This window comes from Musa acuminata, chromosome BXJ3-9 (assembly GCF_036884655.1).
Source record: "Musa acuminata AAA Group cultivar baxijiao chromosome BXJ3-9, Cavendish_Baxijiao_AAA, whole genome shotgun sequence".
Taxonomy (NCBI): domain Eukaryota; kingdom Viridiplantae; phylum Streptophyta; class Magnoliopsida; order Zingiberales; family Musaceae; genus Musa; species Musa acuminata.
This window is the reverse complement of record NC_088357.1, coordinates 40336694-40350924: the sequence shown is the minus strand read 5'-3', so window position 1 is coordinate 40350924 and position 14231 is coordinate 40336694. Positions and strand designations below refer to the sequence as shown.

Here is a 14231-nt window from a genome sequence, read left to right as displayed (position 1 = left end):
CATCTCTTTACATGCTGTGCAAAGTATGAACATAACAAAAGACACGAACATACATAAGTATTATATCAAACATCCTGTTTAGAAGTTTGTCCGTGATATACGTCAAATGATTAACATGATATTATCTTTTAGAGCGGTAAAAGTAATCTTATCGACATTAAGTCTGCTCTCTCTACCAGCAAATGGTCGATTTGCAGGTTGGCACCAAACCTACTTAAGTTAGGAAAAGTTGGAGTCGGAAGTGTAAGAGAATATTCATATATATTGAGGGATCGAAAGAGAAGTTGGATAATGGCCGTGTAATGATATTGAACTTTTTTAATATACCGGGTTTAGATCATAACTTAATATCTATATGATCTATGTTAACTTCGACCTAGCATCAATCAATTTCTAAGACAAGGTTTCGAAAAAAGCAAGTAAAAACAATGTTAGATATTAGCCATAGTGGCGAAAAAGAAAACAAGTCTAATTGTAATTTGGCCTACCCTTATGAGAATATAGGGTATGATTAAGCCACATGAACGAGAAAAATTATTTAGAGCTTGTTCATGTTTAAGGATAGATGGAATGAGATCCAGTAGAATTGTCTCACGTTGGAATTGAAATAATTAAAATAATTAACTGATTTAGCTCCAACTTAAAAGGCCTAAATTTTTTTATTTCTTTATTGAGCGATTATATTTTTGGAGAGATCGATCAAATTCGAATTTTGATATTGTCTTGACTTTAACATGATTAGTCTATATCATACGATTTTGGTCAATAATCTACGAGTCTACCAAAGCTAGAAACTTACTTATAATAAAAGATTTATTCTTGATACTTTGTTATTAATTTGATTATTATGTGCTCATTTGAAGGCTAGATCTTTGAATTGATTCAAAGCTATAGAATACGTTCAAAGAAGCATAAGCAAAACTATGATATGGACTTTAGTCTTAGTTGATTATTTTTAAGACAAAAGATATGATTATCATATGACCTACTAATTTGGGTTGAACTAATTGACTAAATCAAGTATCCGACTTATTTTGATATTGCCTAATCAGGATTTCATTGTTTGATTTTTTTTATATTTTGGTAATGTTGTAGTTATAAATAACTTGTAGAAAGAATTATACTTCCCATATTTAGTTTACGATAAGTTATTGTTTTTACAAAAATAATAATAATAATGATGAAATCGAAAGAAAAAACTTCGTTCACAATACCTCAAACAAAAAAATGTTAAATCCAAAGGATATCAATTCCTCCGAAATTAAAAAAAATTATTACTCCTACATTGTGAACAAACTGTTAAAGCGAAATAATTTTTTTTCGTCTTTGTCTATCAAAATGGGTTCCTCATCAAAATGCCAACTTAATATAAAAATACTAATATCAATCAGAATAACATAAACAGTAGAGCAATAAATCAATCACATAGTGAGACCAAATTTTTTAACGTGAAAAACCCAATACGAGAAAAATCACGGGATCGTAGTCCATCTTAAACTTTCACTATCAATAGTAATGATAATAGGTTTACAATAAGTTATTATTGTATAGAACATAGATCTTGGCTCAAATAGCATATCATTATCACATAGGATGGATCTTATTAAAATAAAAATTCTATGCCTCACAAAGTGGATATAATAAGAAAATACCTCAGAGAGAGTAAACTATAAATTAGCACCGTTATGATTATAGAGCTTATTGTAAGGATTCTCCACATATAATTTGGATCAAAACACACAAAGTTTAAGAAAAATCAAAATCCTTTTCTTTTTCTGTCCTAAATTACATGCCTCTTTTGTCTTTTAATTATTAATTTGGGCTCAAAAGATCGAATTGTCCAAGCCCGACCCAACAAAATATGGCTAATAGTAACTAAAAATTTTCTTGGATAAGGAGTTGATATCAATCTATCTTCATCATACAGTCCGTCTTAACGTGGAGTCGACGGAGACTCTTCTCAAAAACCAAATGTTGTCCTTTCAAGATAGCTTTCTTCTGTCTTGTAATAAATTCTGTCTCGCTTGATCAAATACTTGCAACCCAAAAAAAAAAAACAGAAGAACCATCGCACTTAGCGATAAACCCAATACGATCATCAATCATATTCATGATTCCAAGAATCATCACAGCTTAATTTGATCCATTCATCAGGAGTTGACTTGCAACTCCTAATACATCCCTTACTTACGTTTGGTCAACCTCACCTCATAACACGTATGCAGGAGATGATTTGGAAAAATAAACTAATAATAAACAAACATCATATTTTTAAAAACAACATCTGAATAAAAGATCTGTTTTTGCAAAGAAGCTTTAGAATCCAATGTAGTATTTTCAATGCAGTATCTAAAAAGAAAATACTCATACTATCTCATGATAACATTAGTATTTTAATATTTAAAGAATGAGAATATAAATTTTTAAATTTTGAAAGTATCTTGTGACTTTATCTACAATTATAAGATTGTCAAAATGATTTAGTGAGAAACCAATATGATTAATATTATTTTTTAAAATTATTTTATATTTATTTATAATATGATTATGTTTTTTATTATTATATGTTTGAGCCATATGAAACTTTTTTTTATAAGATTCATTCATTTTATTTATTTACTTATTAATTTAAATAAAAAAAATATTTATTTATTTTTAAATGAATATTAAAAATATGAGAAGGTCAAATTTATCATAAAATATTTAGTGGACTTTTAAAATATAATTTTATCGAATAATATTTATGTTAATCATAATATATTTACAATAAAATTTTAAGATATTATTTAACCAGACCTCTCAAAACATTTCACGATTGCACATTTCAGTCTCCAAAGACATATTAAAAGTATAAATATATTTGCAAACGTAATCTTTAATGCAAAAGCCATCAAATTAAGATTCTAAAAATTTTAAATGTAAGTCAAGTCAATTCCGACCAAAAAGCCAACGAGCCAAAGTAATGAAACAATATATATGTTTGATGGATTTAAAATCGACGTTACAAGAAGTGCATAGCTTAAGCTCGTAGATTTCCAACACCGCAAGCCGATCCAATGTTGGGAGACGGCGATGATGAAGTAGCTTCCAACTGAAGAAGGCCTGCACTCTAGCCAGCCATAATGGGTAGAGCTACCAAACATATCGCCACCCATTCCAAACATTCTGAAGGTGTAATAAATGAGATTACAAGAATCGAAAAAGCCGACTTAGCAACAATAGCTATGCCATGAGATTTATATGTACAAACAAAATCGATTTGTCATCAAAGTGTTAACACATCTACACTTGACAATTCATTTAGCAATAGCTATGTCATGGCATTCATCAAAAGCAATCATCAAATTGTCACTCTTTTGTGATGACAGATTAGCTATTTAGCCCCTCGTAAAAGAACCAAAAAATCATACAACTTCTTCAAATAGCTTCAGAAAGTTGACATCGGACTCGTGATTCAGAACCTCGTGCAATTCCTGGGCAAACCAGTGCTGTGATCCACCGTGACGATCTCCGCCTCGTCGCAGCTGATCAGATCCTGCCGAAGCTTCGCACCCGCTGCCTTCAAGGCTTTCAAAGACACCGCCTGGTTGAACAGGTTGAGCACCGGCAACTTGTTAGCCGGAGGCAGCTTCCCTGCAGGTAGCAACTTGGTGAACTCGGCCTTCATCAATGGCACCTCGAAGTCCTCCTTGTTATGCTTCACCACGTTGTCCTTTGCGCTGATGTGCGCGCCGGGCTCCATGTGGTTGGTCGAGAAGCTTGCTTGGTTTGGGAAGTTGGGGTAGAGGCTGACGTAACCTCGCAGGTACATCATGTCGATGAGAAACTTCTTCCACGACGCCTGCCACCCGTTGGTCCTCGACTTGGGGATCTGCACCGGGTTCTGCTTGGCGTCCTCGGTGAACCTTGCGTTCATGTAGGCGTAGAACTCCCTCCAGTGCTTGGGGAAGAACACGGCCCCCCAACTGCAGGGGAGCTGGTGCAGATACGGTGTGTTGGGGTGGATCTTCTTGAAGAACTCGGTGGCGTTCCATTTGGGCCTCTCTTTCACCACCTCCACCAGCCGGGGTGTGTACAGGGAGATGGATGCGAGCTCCGGGAGGGAGACTTGGGGGTCGTAGTGGTAGGACAACAGTGCGTACTTGATCCACACGTAGTAGTAGGGAGAGACCTCGATGTCATCTTCGAGCAGGAGGCCGAAGTCGTCGTCGTCGGAGGGGTACCAGCTCTCGCTCACGGCTCGGATCAGCCCGCCATGGATGATCCTACGGCGAATGAACTTTGGCCCCTGTGCCCATCGAAAGGACCCGACCACCTTGAGCGTCTCCTGGTCGACCTTGCTGTCCATGTTGAAGCTGAGACGCACCTCGTCGCCGAGATAATACGCATTCTGGAGAGATCCAAGAAGTCTCCGAAGAGAGGTTGCACGGTTCTGGGTGATGACGTTCACAGTGATCCGCATCCGGTTCCAACCTGCAACGCTCATGAATCTAGTGCTAAGTTCCAGAACAGACGCTGCTGCTAACAGTGAGCGATCGAGAGGTCTTACTCGGCAATGCAATCGGTCGCAGATCAGCCATCCATAGAACCTTTGGCACAGCAGCCCTGGGAAGAAGAACCAGAGCGGTGACGTTTGCAGTGCCCTCGGCAGCCATCTTTAGCGCGTTCTTCACTTTTTGATCGACATCATCGACTGCGATCAGCAAACTTGGGTTGTGGATCTTGAGAAGCCCCTTCAGGCTGGAGTACACCGCCTGCACCACCGGAACCTCCGAGTTCGACGCCCCTGAGATCGCTCCGATTTCCAGGTCGAAGATCTTGAACCTCCTCTCCCTGCAAACGTTCTCCGGCCACCTGAGAACAGTCACAGCTTCTTGGCAAGAGCAGAAACTCCCACCGGAGACGACGATGTAGGCTTTCCTTCCTACAGTCGTACGGAACTTCTCGAGAAGAGGGGCAAGGGCTCTCACTTCACCGAGGGAATGGGCGTAGAACAGAGCGTCTATTTTCTGAGGGTACATGGCAGCCCACTGAGTGACATAACCGGCGGACAAGGCACGCCACCATTGGTCATCCCGGACTCGGACAACATCCTTGAAGATGACGGTGGTCTCGGAAACATATGCGAGTCTGTGCTCACTGTCACCCCATGTGTCCTTGTCACTGGGATCTATGGGCAGCACGTACGATCCTGCGTCTCTGTACTTCCGAAGCTGATAGCTGCACGAAAGCAAATATTATGTGAATCTATGGAGTATAATTCTGTACAAAAAACCCTCTGAATCTGTATTTGTGCTTCACAGAGTTAACGGCGAGGAACAACCTGAGATGCAGGTCTTCACCGGTCATGAAAGTAAATGGCGTCTCCACGAACAACGTCTTGACGAGATCTGCGGACAGAAACCAAGAACTTGACAAGAAGTCAACCTGCACGATCCTTTCGACGGTGATATCGTAAGCAGGATCGGGAAGATACAGTCCTGCTTCCTTAGACAGGAACTTCCTGTAACTTGGAAATGTGAAGTCCTTCTGCCGGAAAGGCAAGATCCTTCCGATGCTGCCGAGAACCGAGTTCCTGTACTTGTCTGTCCCTCCGACATGGGACAGTATCTCCAGCATCTTCTTGCCAGGAATCATGTCGTCATCCAGAATATACACGAAGTCGGCTTCAGTCTGTAGGGCCATCTGAAACCTCCCGTAGTACTTGAAGTCGTAGCTTGAACTGATGAAGCTGATCCTCGAATTGTTGTAGCTCTCCACGATTCGTCTCAGTGAGACCTCGTTTGGGCTGCCGAAAGAGAGCACCCAGAGATGATGAAACGGCAGTGTCTGGTTCAGCAACGAATCCAGCTGAGCACACAGCGTCTTCCTCTTGAAATGGTTCAAGATCACAGTGATCTTGGGGATGTTGGGGCCGCCGCGGCTCCACTTGGACTTCATCCTCGTGAGCTCCGCGAGGGACTCGGTCCCCGAGTTTGCCTTCTGGAACGCCAACACCTCGTCGTAGAGCTCCCTCTTCAGCTTGATCATCAGTGCGTCGTCCGATTTCTTCTGCGAGAAATCAATCTGTTCGAACTCGCAGACCGCAGCGGGCGAGTCGACGACGGCGGGGATGTCTTGGATGCTCGACATCACATGCGGGTGGCCGATGAATTGCTTCCAGTGCTGGGCGATGCGGGTGGCCCAGGAGAAGTCCGCCTTGCTGCGCAGGTCGACGGAGGGGCTCATGTAGTAGAGGAGGAAGGTGGCGTACATGGCGAAGGCGAACTGGAGGCAGGTGAGCGTCGCAACAAGGCTAGAGGAGGCAATCTTAGGAGCCCTCATCTTGGCCGAAGACTTGCCAGCGACATAGTCGTTGAGCATCCCCTCCAACAAGTCTCCGCTTCTCGTGTTTGGACCCCGTAATAATCCCCTATCAAAGCAGCGATCTTGAGAGCAGTGGGAGATCTGAAACGGGACACAAATCATGATGAGCACAGAAAGTCGCTATTGATTAGTCTCTATTAGGAAATCAGTAGCTAAATAATACCTTATGTATACAAATTCTGTTATAAGCGAGAGGAAGAAAAAGGTGCAAATATAGGAATTCCGAAAGCTTAGAGCTCTTTTTGGGCAATCACACGTACGAAGGAAAGAAATATTAAGTAAAAAATGCATACTAAAATCGGAATGGAAAGATTTTAAACATGGAATCTAGGTGAGAGGAAAGTATCTTCACTGGCTCCCAGTAATCTCCAGCTCATGGAGCGAACACTGGTTTCTGCTGCTGTGTCTTAAAGAATCTTTGGTACAAGCTATGAGATTAACCATTACCATTTGAACTAGTAAGAGATCATCCACAGAAGGCATGTATTCACGAAAATGAAGGTAGCAGAGTCATACACAATGGCGAAGCAGAATCCAATGGAGCTACAAATCTCCGAATAGGCTTCGGAGCCTGAAAGGAAGGAGATTAAGCAAATCAGGAGAACTCAGAATGAAATCATACTGAGATGTGTTTCTTTCTACAGAGACGCGGTGGCCTTTCTTCTTCGTTTTGCTTAAGAATACTGCAAGAGATCGAAGATGGAAGGAAGGGTACTGATATCAGAGGAGTGTTCACATGGCTCGTACAGAGGCCGAAGGCGTTACCTTCACTTCTTCTCATTCATTTGCTCACCCCCGACACCATTAAAAGCCGGTTTTGGAGCCGCGGAATAGGGGGGACGCACAACCCTCGACAACTCGCCACCCCTCTAAGTGCTCACTTCTTCTTATATGTTTCTCTGTGTCTTTATCCCAAGTCTACTTGAAATCTTTCTTTCTCCATGAACTATTAGCAGACAACTTATCTTCTCATTGAAAACAGGGAGAACCTGCGCAAGAAGATTTCGCTGGTTCCTTTGACCACTGTGCAGCGAAGAATAAGAAATGTGCTACGTGTTATGTTTGCTCGAACCTTAAATTGGAGGAAACTCAAATCGCGAAACGCCCCAAACTAATTGCCTCGCGAATCCACATAAACTGAAGAACACATAGTTTACGAACGCCCAAAAGAATCCGCAACGTCAAATTGCGTCGTACCTTGAAGAAAGTGAGCAGGGAAGGCAGAGAAGCTAGGCCACCGCCATTGATGGATCCCAGAGACCTTAGTTGGTGCTGCAAAGATTAGTGGCACATATTTATAGAGGAAAGCGATGGGTTCAATGACTCGCAATCTACATCTCCTTGCTGTAATGCCTTGTGCCAAACAGGGCAAGTGGAGGAAGAGAGACAAAGAGGTAGTCTTCAACTGGAGTTGCAGACATGCAAACAGTGGTGACTTGATTGGAATTTTATCTGCTAATGGGAGAACAAGAAGCAGCGCATGGGGATGAGTTGGAAATGGTTGACATTGTGCTGGGGATAATCTAATTGCTCATTCCTTACAATCTCAACAATGTGGGGACTAATCTTAGAATTTTATTGACCATGTCATTCAAGAACTAGAATATTTTGATGCACAAATGTCCGATAATTTGAACTTAGATTCCCATATCATGCGTTGCAATACAAGGTCAACACTTGTGACAGCTCTTAGACTACCGAATGCAACGAGTCGTCGCCTACACCATACGCACAACTCAATGAGAAAGTCTTGGGTTAAGTGATTTGGTCTATTCTAATCCCTCTAATTTCTTCAGTGTAGCAACTAAGACTACCACTAAACACCCTTATGTCCGGTCGCCAAAGGATTCTAATTCAACACCGCTGCACATGGTGTATTCCTGCGAAGAGAGAGAGAGAGAGAGAGAGAGAGAGCAGAGTTGATAGTTCTTGGACTGCTTAGTCTATTAAGCAGTGGCCAATTCAAACAAATGCAGAGTTCGTGCCTTGCACGATGGTAAGGCTACTGCGTTCTACACCCTCGAAGAGGGAGCAGAGATATCTTATGAAACAGAGGCACCAGCTGTTTTCTCATCCCTGTTTTGTACAAGGCGTTCAACGTGCTATGGCAGTCAAACATGCATCTGCTAGAATCTTCACAACATTTGTTTCTCTCACTCCATCTGCTCATGTAGTGGGAGAAGAACGGTTCCCTCATACCATTGATGCAAAGGTCAATTTGCAGGGCTTCTCCGCCTGTCGCAGACGACTTCCTTCCTTCTCCACCACCTTCCTTGTTGTATAGATCGGTGGAATGGCACCTAAGACGTAATGTTGTACCGCAAGGCACTTTTACAGATATTACATCATTCTGATAAGTTCAACCAATATATTGATACGACTGAAACCCTCGTCCAGTTCCTCTGTAGTCCATTGAAGATGGCAGCTCAAAGCTTCCATTGGCGTCTCTGAGAGAAAGAACAGTTCCTGCAGACTACTATTGGAGTAGAAAGATTCATGGCAATGTCATCTGGACAATGGTGGGTTGCAAGGGTTCCACAGAAGCGATGAACAATTGACTTGAAAGATCCAGCTGGCCCACAAAAAGCTTGTCGAGAGAGAGAGAGAGAGAGAGAGAGCTGGACCAACACCTGAGAGCGAGCATTCGAAGAATAAACTCTAGATGAGAACCATGGAAAAACGATCAAAAAATTATCACAAAAACAGCATCAAAACAATACGAGGATTTTGGAGTCTGCAAATAACCAAAGAATAGGTTATGATATATTATTACGTTTTGTAGCTCAACCTTATTGATATTGATATAGAGATCAAGTCTATCTTTGATCTAATCATCGTCATATCAATCTAGGATTAAGGGTAAATATCATATTATTATTCGGAGTGATGTTATGTTGGTCTACCAATATAAGTATTGTAGAATCTTGGACTAATTTGATCCAAGCTAAGTAAAATTTCATTTAATAAACAACATTCTATAAATCAAAATTATGTTTTCAATCACATTTTAAATCCCCATAGTAGACCTTTCCATAATAGAGTTCAAGAAACAATTGTCAATAGCAAGCACCTAAAATTGTTATCAAGAACACCATGATGAATAAGATGATGCTATAGGGTTATTAGGCATTTGGATCTACTTTCTTTGAATTTATGTCATTGGTCAATATCATCTACTGGAAAATGACCAAACCTTCCTAAATGATTGAGCCAAGAATGAGATGTTAGGTATTTTTATGCACAATCATACATTAGATACACAATTTTAAATGAGCAGATAGATATGTGGCATAAGGAAAAGACTTCACCCAAGAAAATCATTCTTTTGCCTATAAACATAGTGAAATATAGTAATAATTTGTGTATTATACCTTCAAGAAAAGAACCCCTCCAAAACTCAATAAAGAGTAAATTTCTTACTAAACTGGTTAACTCAAAATGTATAAAAATAATAATAATAAACTATTAGAGACATCAATAAGATATAAATAGAGATAGCAAATCCAAAATGTGTATTTCTTGATTGCACAATTGATACGGTATATTTTGGCAGCCTGAACATGTCACAGTCGACACAGCACGTCAAGTCAAAGCCCTACGCCATACGTTCCGTCCCGAGAGCTCGTACCAAGAAGATATGCCACACGTCCCATCCCGGGAGCTCAGGGCGATGCCGTTTGACGTCGCTCTACACGTCCCGAAATGGCAACCGATCAAAAGAGTCGTCCCATTCCTCATGGGTCGACGGCGATGCCGAATCAACGCACCATCAACCATCGCACCATAGTATAAAACCCTTGGCCGGCCTCCGGCTAGAGAGAGGCAAAAAACAAAAGGAAAAAAGAAAAATAATCCCTCTCGTTACTAACTTGCTCGTCGGATGGGCCACAGCTGGGGACCACTCGACGAAAGCTATTTTTGCAGGAGGGCGACTACTTGTTGATGGCAAGGGACTAGGCACGGGAGCGCCAACAGCTCGACAAAGTAGAGTTGTTAACCGGCTTCGATCTCGACCAACGCCAACAGCACTCCTTCCCGAGGACCCGACCTCCTCATCATCTAGATCACCCCACAGTAGGCTCCCAACATCAACTCACGAACTTAGCCATACTGACTCACCGACCACGATATATTTGTTCGCTAACAACAATCGGATGAATGAATTACACCTATCATTATATTATTATTACTCAAAAACCTCATCTAATCTTATATTGGTATGAAATAACATTATAATACCAAGGAATAAATTTTCATATCGTTGATGAATAATTGATAAATAAATATATCGAAAATGCGTCGGTTCATATTATAGAGTTAAGGATTAGATATCCTTGAGAATTTAGATTTTTATAATTTTCCTAGTAAACATCAATCAATCAACTGCAACTGCAAAATGTATTCAATACACCAAGCTCCAACAATCAAACTAGACTCCCCATCAGTAGCCACCTCTCTCTCTCTCTCTCTCTCTCTTGGAATCTAACAAAACAACTAATTGTCTTGCATTTTCTTCTCTGTAGACTACATCCTACCTATAGTAGTTTGCCTATGGCTTCTCTAACCTTTGTATCTTTCCCCTCCCCAGCCTCCTCCTCCTCCTCTCCCTCCTCTGTACAAAATTTTAAGGGGAAAGATAACAACATGAGTGATATCAGAAACCACCAGGTTGACTTCTAAAACAGGGGAACACAAGGAACGCCAAACATGTTTATTCTCCTTCGACTTCGTCTTCGTCTTCTCACTCCCGCCGGCGAATGTACTCGAGGAGATCGCAGCCGTCGGAGGAGGAGGATGTGGCAGCGCCCTCGGTGGCGCACTTCTGGCTCGCATTGATGCGCATTTCGACCACCTTCTTGTGGGAGTTGGAGTGGATGGATGGGACGAAGGTGGGACTGGCGGCGGGGCGGTACTCCGGGAAGAGCCGCCCGGACTTGTACCGGACGCCGCAGGCGTTGCAGAGAGTCTTAGGCCCCATTGGGCCAGCTCTCCACTGCGGGGTCTTCTGTATCTCGCAGTGCATGCACTTCCTCACCGGGGGAGGCGGCCCCGATTCCTCGCCGTCGGCGGTCGCGGCCGTGGCCGGGCTCTTCTTCTTGCACTTCTTCTTCTTCGGGGGAGGAGGCGCGGGGCAGGTCTCGCCGATGCTCTCGGGGTCTGAGGAGGTGGCTGCGGAGAGCGGGTTGGGGACGGGGACCGCGTCTGAGGATGGTGGCAGGTAGGGGGCGGCGACGTGGTGACGAGGCGAGAAGGTGGCGGGGCGCGGGCGCTTGCTGCGTGCGCGGGCGGGAACCACCAAAACCGAAGGCGGCTCCGGCGGACTGAGAGGAGGAAGCAGTATTGTTGTATCGTTGCCGCGGTTAGAGTACGAAGCCGAAGTCGAGGAAGAAGAAGAGGAAGAGGAGTAGGAGTCGCCGCCGCCTCCGCCCCCGATGGTGTCCGCTTCAAGGACGGAGACCGGGCTGGAGGTGCGGAAGAAAGAGTGGTGGCCTCTGGCTTTTGTTTGGACACCGTTGTCTTCGCCATTGGCATTGTTGTTGATGCCGTCGCAGCTCGGGAGGTCGAGGGAGAAGGAATCAGAGTCGTCGAGGAATTTGGACATCCATTCAAGCTGCACGATGTCAAGCTCATCACACTGCCCATTCCACAAATAAGCATATATAGTACCGTTACTTCCGTGAACACTGCAGTGATTACAGCGTAAAACATCGAACCAACTGATAATAGAATTGACTTTTTCTTCTTTCTTTCACGTTAGTAAAACGCTGAATTATATTACTTGTGTAGAAAAGCGTGATAGAATTACTGGTTCAGCTCAGCCAAAAATGAGAAAAGTGACGTACTACCAAATTGACAGGGATGCATGCAATTATTAGTGCTGCAGAGGCTTGCAGAACAGGAAATGCAATGTCCCAAAATTTGGTGCTTCTCCACCAGGAATTTATTTCTTAGCAAAAATTACTTACTGAGCCGAGTTTGTGCTCCTCCCCGCTGAACTTGTTGTTGCTTCGGGTGGTGAAGCCGTGGAGCGCGTCGTCTCCAACGCCACCTGGAAGCCCGTTGGCAGCGGGCACAGGAAGGGAAGGTAGAAGAAGACCCCCGTTATGGCCGCAGGGCTCCGCCAGCCCCAGCACGTCGTCGGGGAAATCGAGCAAGTCCTCAATGTGATCGAACAGGTCACCCAAGCCGTCCTCCATGTGCCTCGCAGTGGCCGTGTCTCTCTACCTGCACACACACACACCATGGCACCAACGTAACGTATCAGCAAGCCTGCGTGCCGTACGCACGGATTCACGCTCACAAGGAATAATGACACAATGCGACGGAAAGCAGATGGGGGAAGGCAATGAACCACTGGATCCGCAGTTGGTGCTCTTATGCTCATCATTTACGCTATTCTGTACCGCATATATGCGATGAATCAATTCATGGTGTTAGGCATGAGGAGACCAACGGGAAGGTTTCGGTGGCCGAGAAACAGAGGACTACACAAAGACTACCGCGTCGCCCACGCGGAAACCAGTGATTGGTTTTGATGCGTCACTTGCCTGTTCTTGGCGGCAAGAAAGGTAGTTGGTGGAATACCCATCGCCACTAGTTCCCAATTACCAAAAAACCATATAATGGTATGCATTTTGGCAGTAATTTTTCGTATTTATGTTCTGCTGTGGAATTCAGGAATGGTTGTGACGGGAGGAAGAATAACAGAGTAAAAACGGAAGAATTACTTGGAGAACAATTTGAACAAGGAGTACAGAATGGTGTTTTTATAAGAACAAGAATAATGGAGATGAAATGTGAGAGACAGAGACTCAATCTTGGTTGCAGAGATTACTCTGTTTCTACTCTGAAACTCTCATTCCTTAGCATGCTTCAGCTGGGAGAAGGAATAAGAACAAATTTCCTGTGTTCGAAATGAATGGGGGACGAGAAGCAGAAGACATCTGTGCGTTCTGTGCTCAACTAAGCTCTCAGCGAGAAGGAAAAAGAAATGACGAGGGTGGAACTATAAGTGGGAGTTCAATTGCTGCAGCTGTGTGCAGGTCCTCACCAAGTAGAAGATTGTTGCAGCGAGAGGAGAGTAATGAGACCAGCTTCAATTCTGGAGCAGTGATTACTGGACCAACTCCATGATCAGACGGCAGCAGCAGCACGCCAGTGGCTTCTTAGTTTAGCTCCCCTGCTGCTGCTTGTGCACAGACTCGCAGTAGCAAGAGGAAAGGTAGGGGAGGAGGGGATTCTGATGTGGGAGACTTGCGATGTGGAGAAAGAGAGAAAGGGGGCGAAGGGTGAACTCCTATAAAGGAGTTTAGAGAGAGAAGGGTGGAGAATGGATCGACAACAATGCAATCTAATTTAGTAGTCGAGCAGCATCCCGCCGGGGGTGGGAGGTGGGGGCCACGGTAGGTGAGGCTGTTTCTCTCATTGTTAGCTGTCTTCCCCCAGCCCTTCACTGTCGTGACGTTTAAGCTTCTCCCTGTCTCGCTCTCCCTCCTCGCCCGTCTTTCTCTCTCTACCTTGTGCGCGGGACCCACGCATCTCACCGCACCGCGCCCCACCCATGCATGCACGCCATGGCTTTCACCGTTCCTCTCTCTCTCTCTCTCTCTCTCTCCTTGTTTTGACTCTCACGGAATAGTTTTCTATGTTCTCCTCCTCTACTGCCTTCTATCTCCTTCTTCCGGACTCATGATTTGGGAGCTTTGCCGTGAGGACAAGCAAAGAAACAGCTGCAACTACGCGTAATATAGTAGTAGCAGAAAAAATCGAGAAAAAAGGAAGGTAAAATAAGGTGGGTGGGACTGCACACAGGCTTGTGATCAGCGAGCCCTTTAGAAAAAGCATTTACAGCTGAAATCAAACTG

General features: G+C 43.6%; 2 protein-coding genes across 7 annotated transcripts; both read right to left on the bottom strand.

Moving 5' to 3' along the window:
* Window positions 1–3206: 3206 nt before the first annotated feature.
* On the bottom strand, window positions 3207–7777 carry LOC103998566 (uncharacterized). Of its 4 annotated transcripts, none has more exons than XM_065167789.1 (5): window positions 7564–7777; window positions 6883–7389; window positions 5324–6447; window positions 4550–5220; window positions 3208–4473 (listed from the first exon to the last, which is right to left on the bottom strand). In XM_065167789.1, exons 3-5 carry the CDS (start codon window positions 6361–6363, stop codon window positions 3455–3457), a joined length of 2730 nt encoding a protein of 909 aa, XP_065023861.1. In that variant the 5' UTR covers window positions 6364–6447; window positions 6883–7389; window positions 7564–7777; the 3' UTR covers window positions 3208–3454. The 4 variants fall into 4 exon arrangements, with proteins under 4 accessions (XP_065023860.1, XP_065023861.1, XP_009418335.2 ...); XM_009420060.3 differs by lacking the exon at window positions 7564–7777 and adding an exon at window positions 7439–7562 and having other exon boundaries at window positions 6883–7355; XM_065167788.1 differs by lacking the exons at window positions 6883–7389; window positions 7564–7777 and adding an exon at window positions 6687–6868 and having other exon boundaries at window positions 3207–4473.
* A 2968-nt stretch (window positions 7778–10745) lies between these two features.
* LOC135648363 (GATA transcription factor 8-like) lies at window positions 10746–13698 on the bottom strand. 3 transcript variants are annotated; one of them, XM_065165997.1, is made up of 3 exons: window positions 13418–13698; window positions 12333–12591; window positions 10746–11977 (listed from the first exon to the last, which is right to left on the bottom strand). In XM_065165997.1, exons 2-3 carry the CDS (start codon window positions 12561–12563, stop codon window positions 11108–11110), a joined length of 1101 nt encoding a protein of 366 aa, XP_065022069.1. In that variant the 5' UTR covers window positions 12564–12591; window positions 13418–13698; the 3' UTR covers window positions 10746–11107. The 3 variants fall into 3 exon arrangements, with proteins under 3 accessions (XP_065022069.1, XP_065022067.1, XP_065022068.1); XM_065165995.1 differs by having other exon boundaries at window positions 10746–12001; window positions 13418–13695; XM_065165996.1 differs by lacking the exon at window positions 13418–13698 and having other exon boundaries at window positions 10746–12001; window positions 12333–13408.
* Between the last annotated feature and the right edge of the window lie 533 nt (window positions 13699–14231).

Coding starts and splice junctions, on each gene's coding strand:
- LOC103998566 (XM_065167788.1), bottom strand. CDS start 6,743: ATGAGCTGGAGATTACTGGGAGCCAGTGAAGATACTTTCCTCTCACCT. Junction 6,448..6,686: donor TCCTCTCACCTAGATTCCAT/GTTTAAAATCTT, acceptor GTCCCGTTTCAG/ATCTCCCACTGCTCTCAAGA. Junction 5,221..5,323: donor GGTGAAGACCTGCATCTCAG/GTTGTTCCTCGC, acceptor GCTTTCGTGCAG/CTATCAGCTTCGGAAGTACA.
- LOC135648363 (XM_065165995.1), bottom strand. CDS start 12,563: ATGGAGGACGGCTTGGGTGACCTGTTCGATCACATTGAGGACTTGCTC. Junction 12,002..12,332: donor AGGAGCACAAACTCGGCTCA/GTAAGTAATTTT, acceptor TGGAATGGGCAG/TGTGATGAGCTTGACATCGT.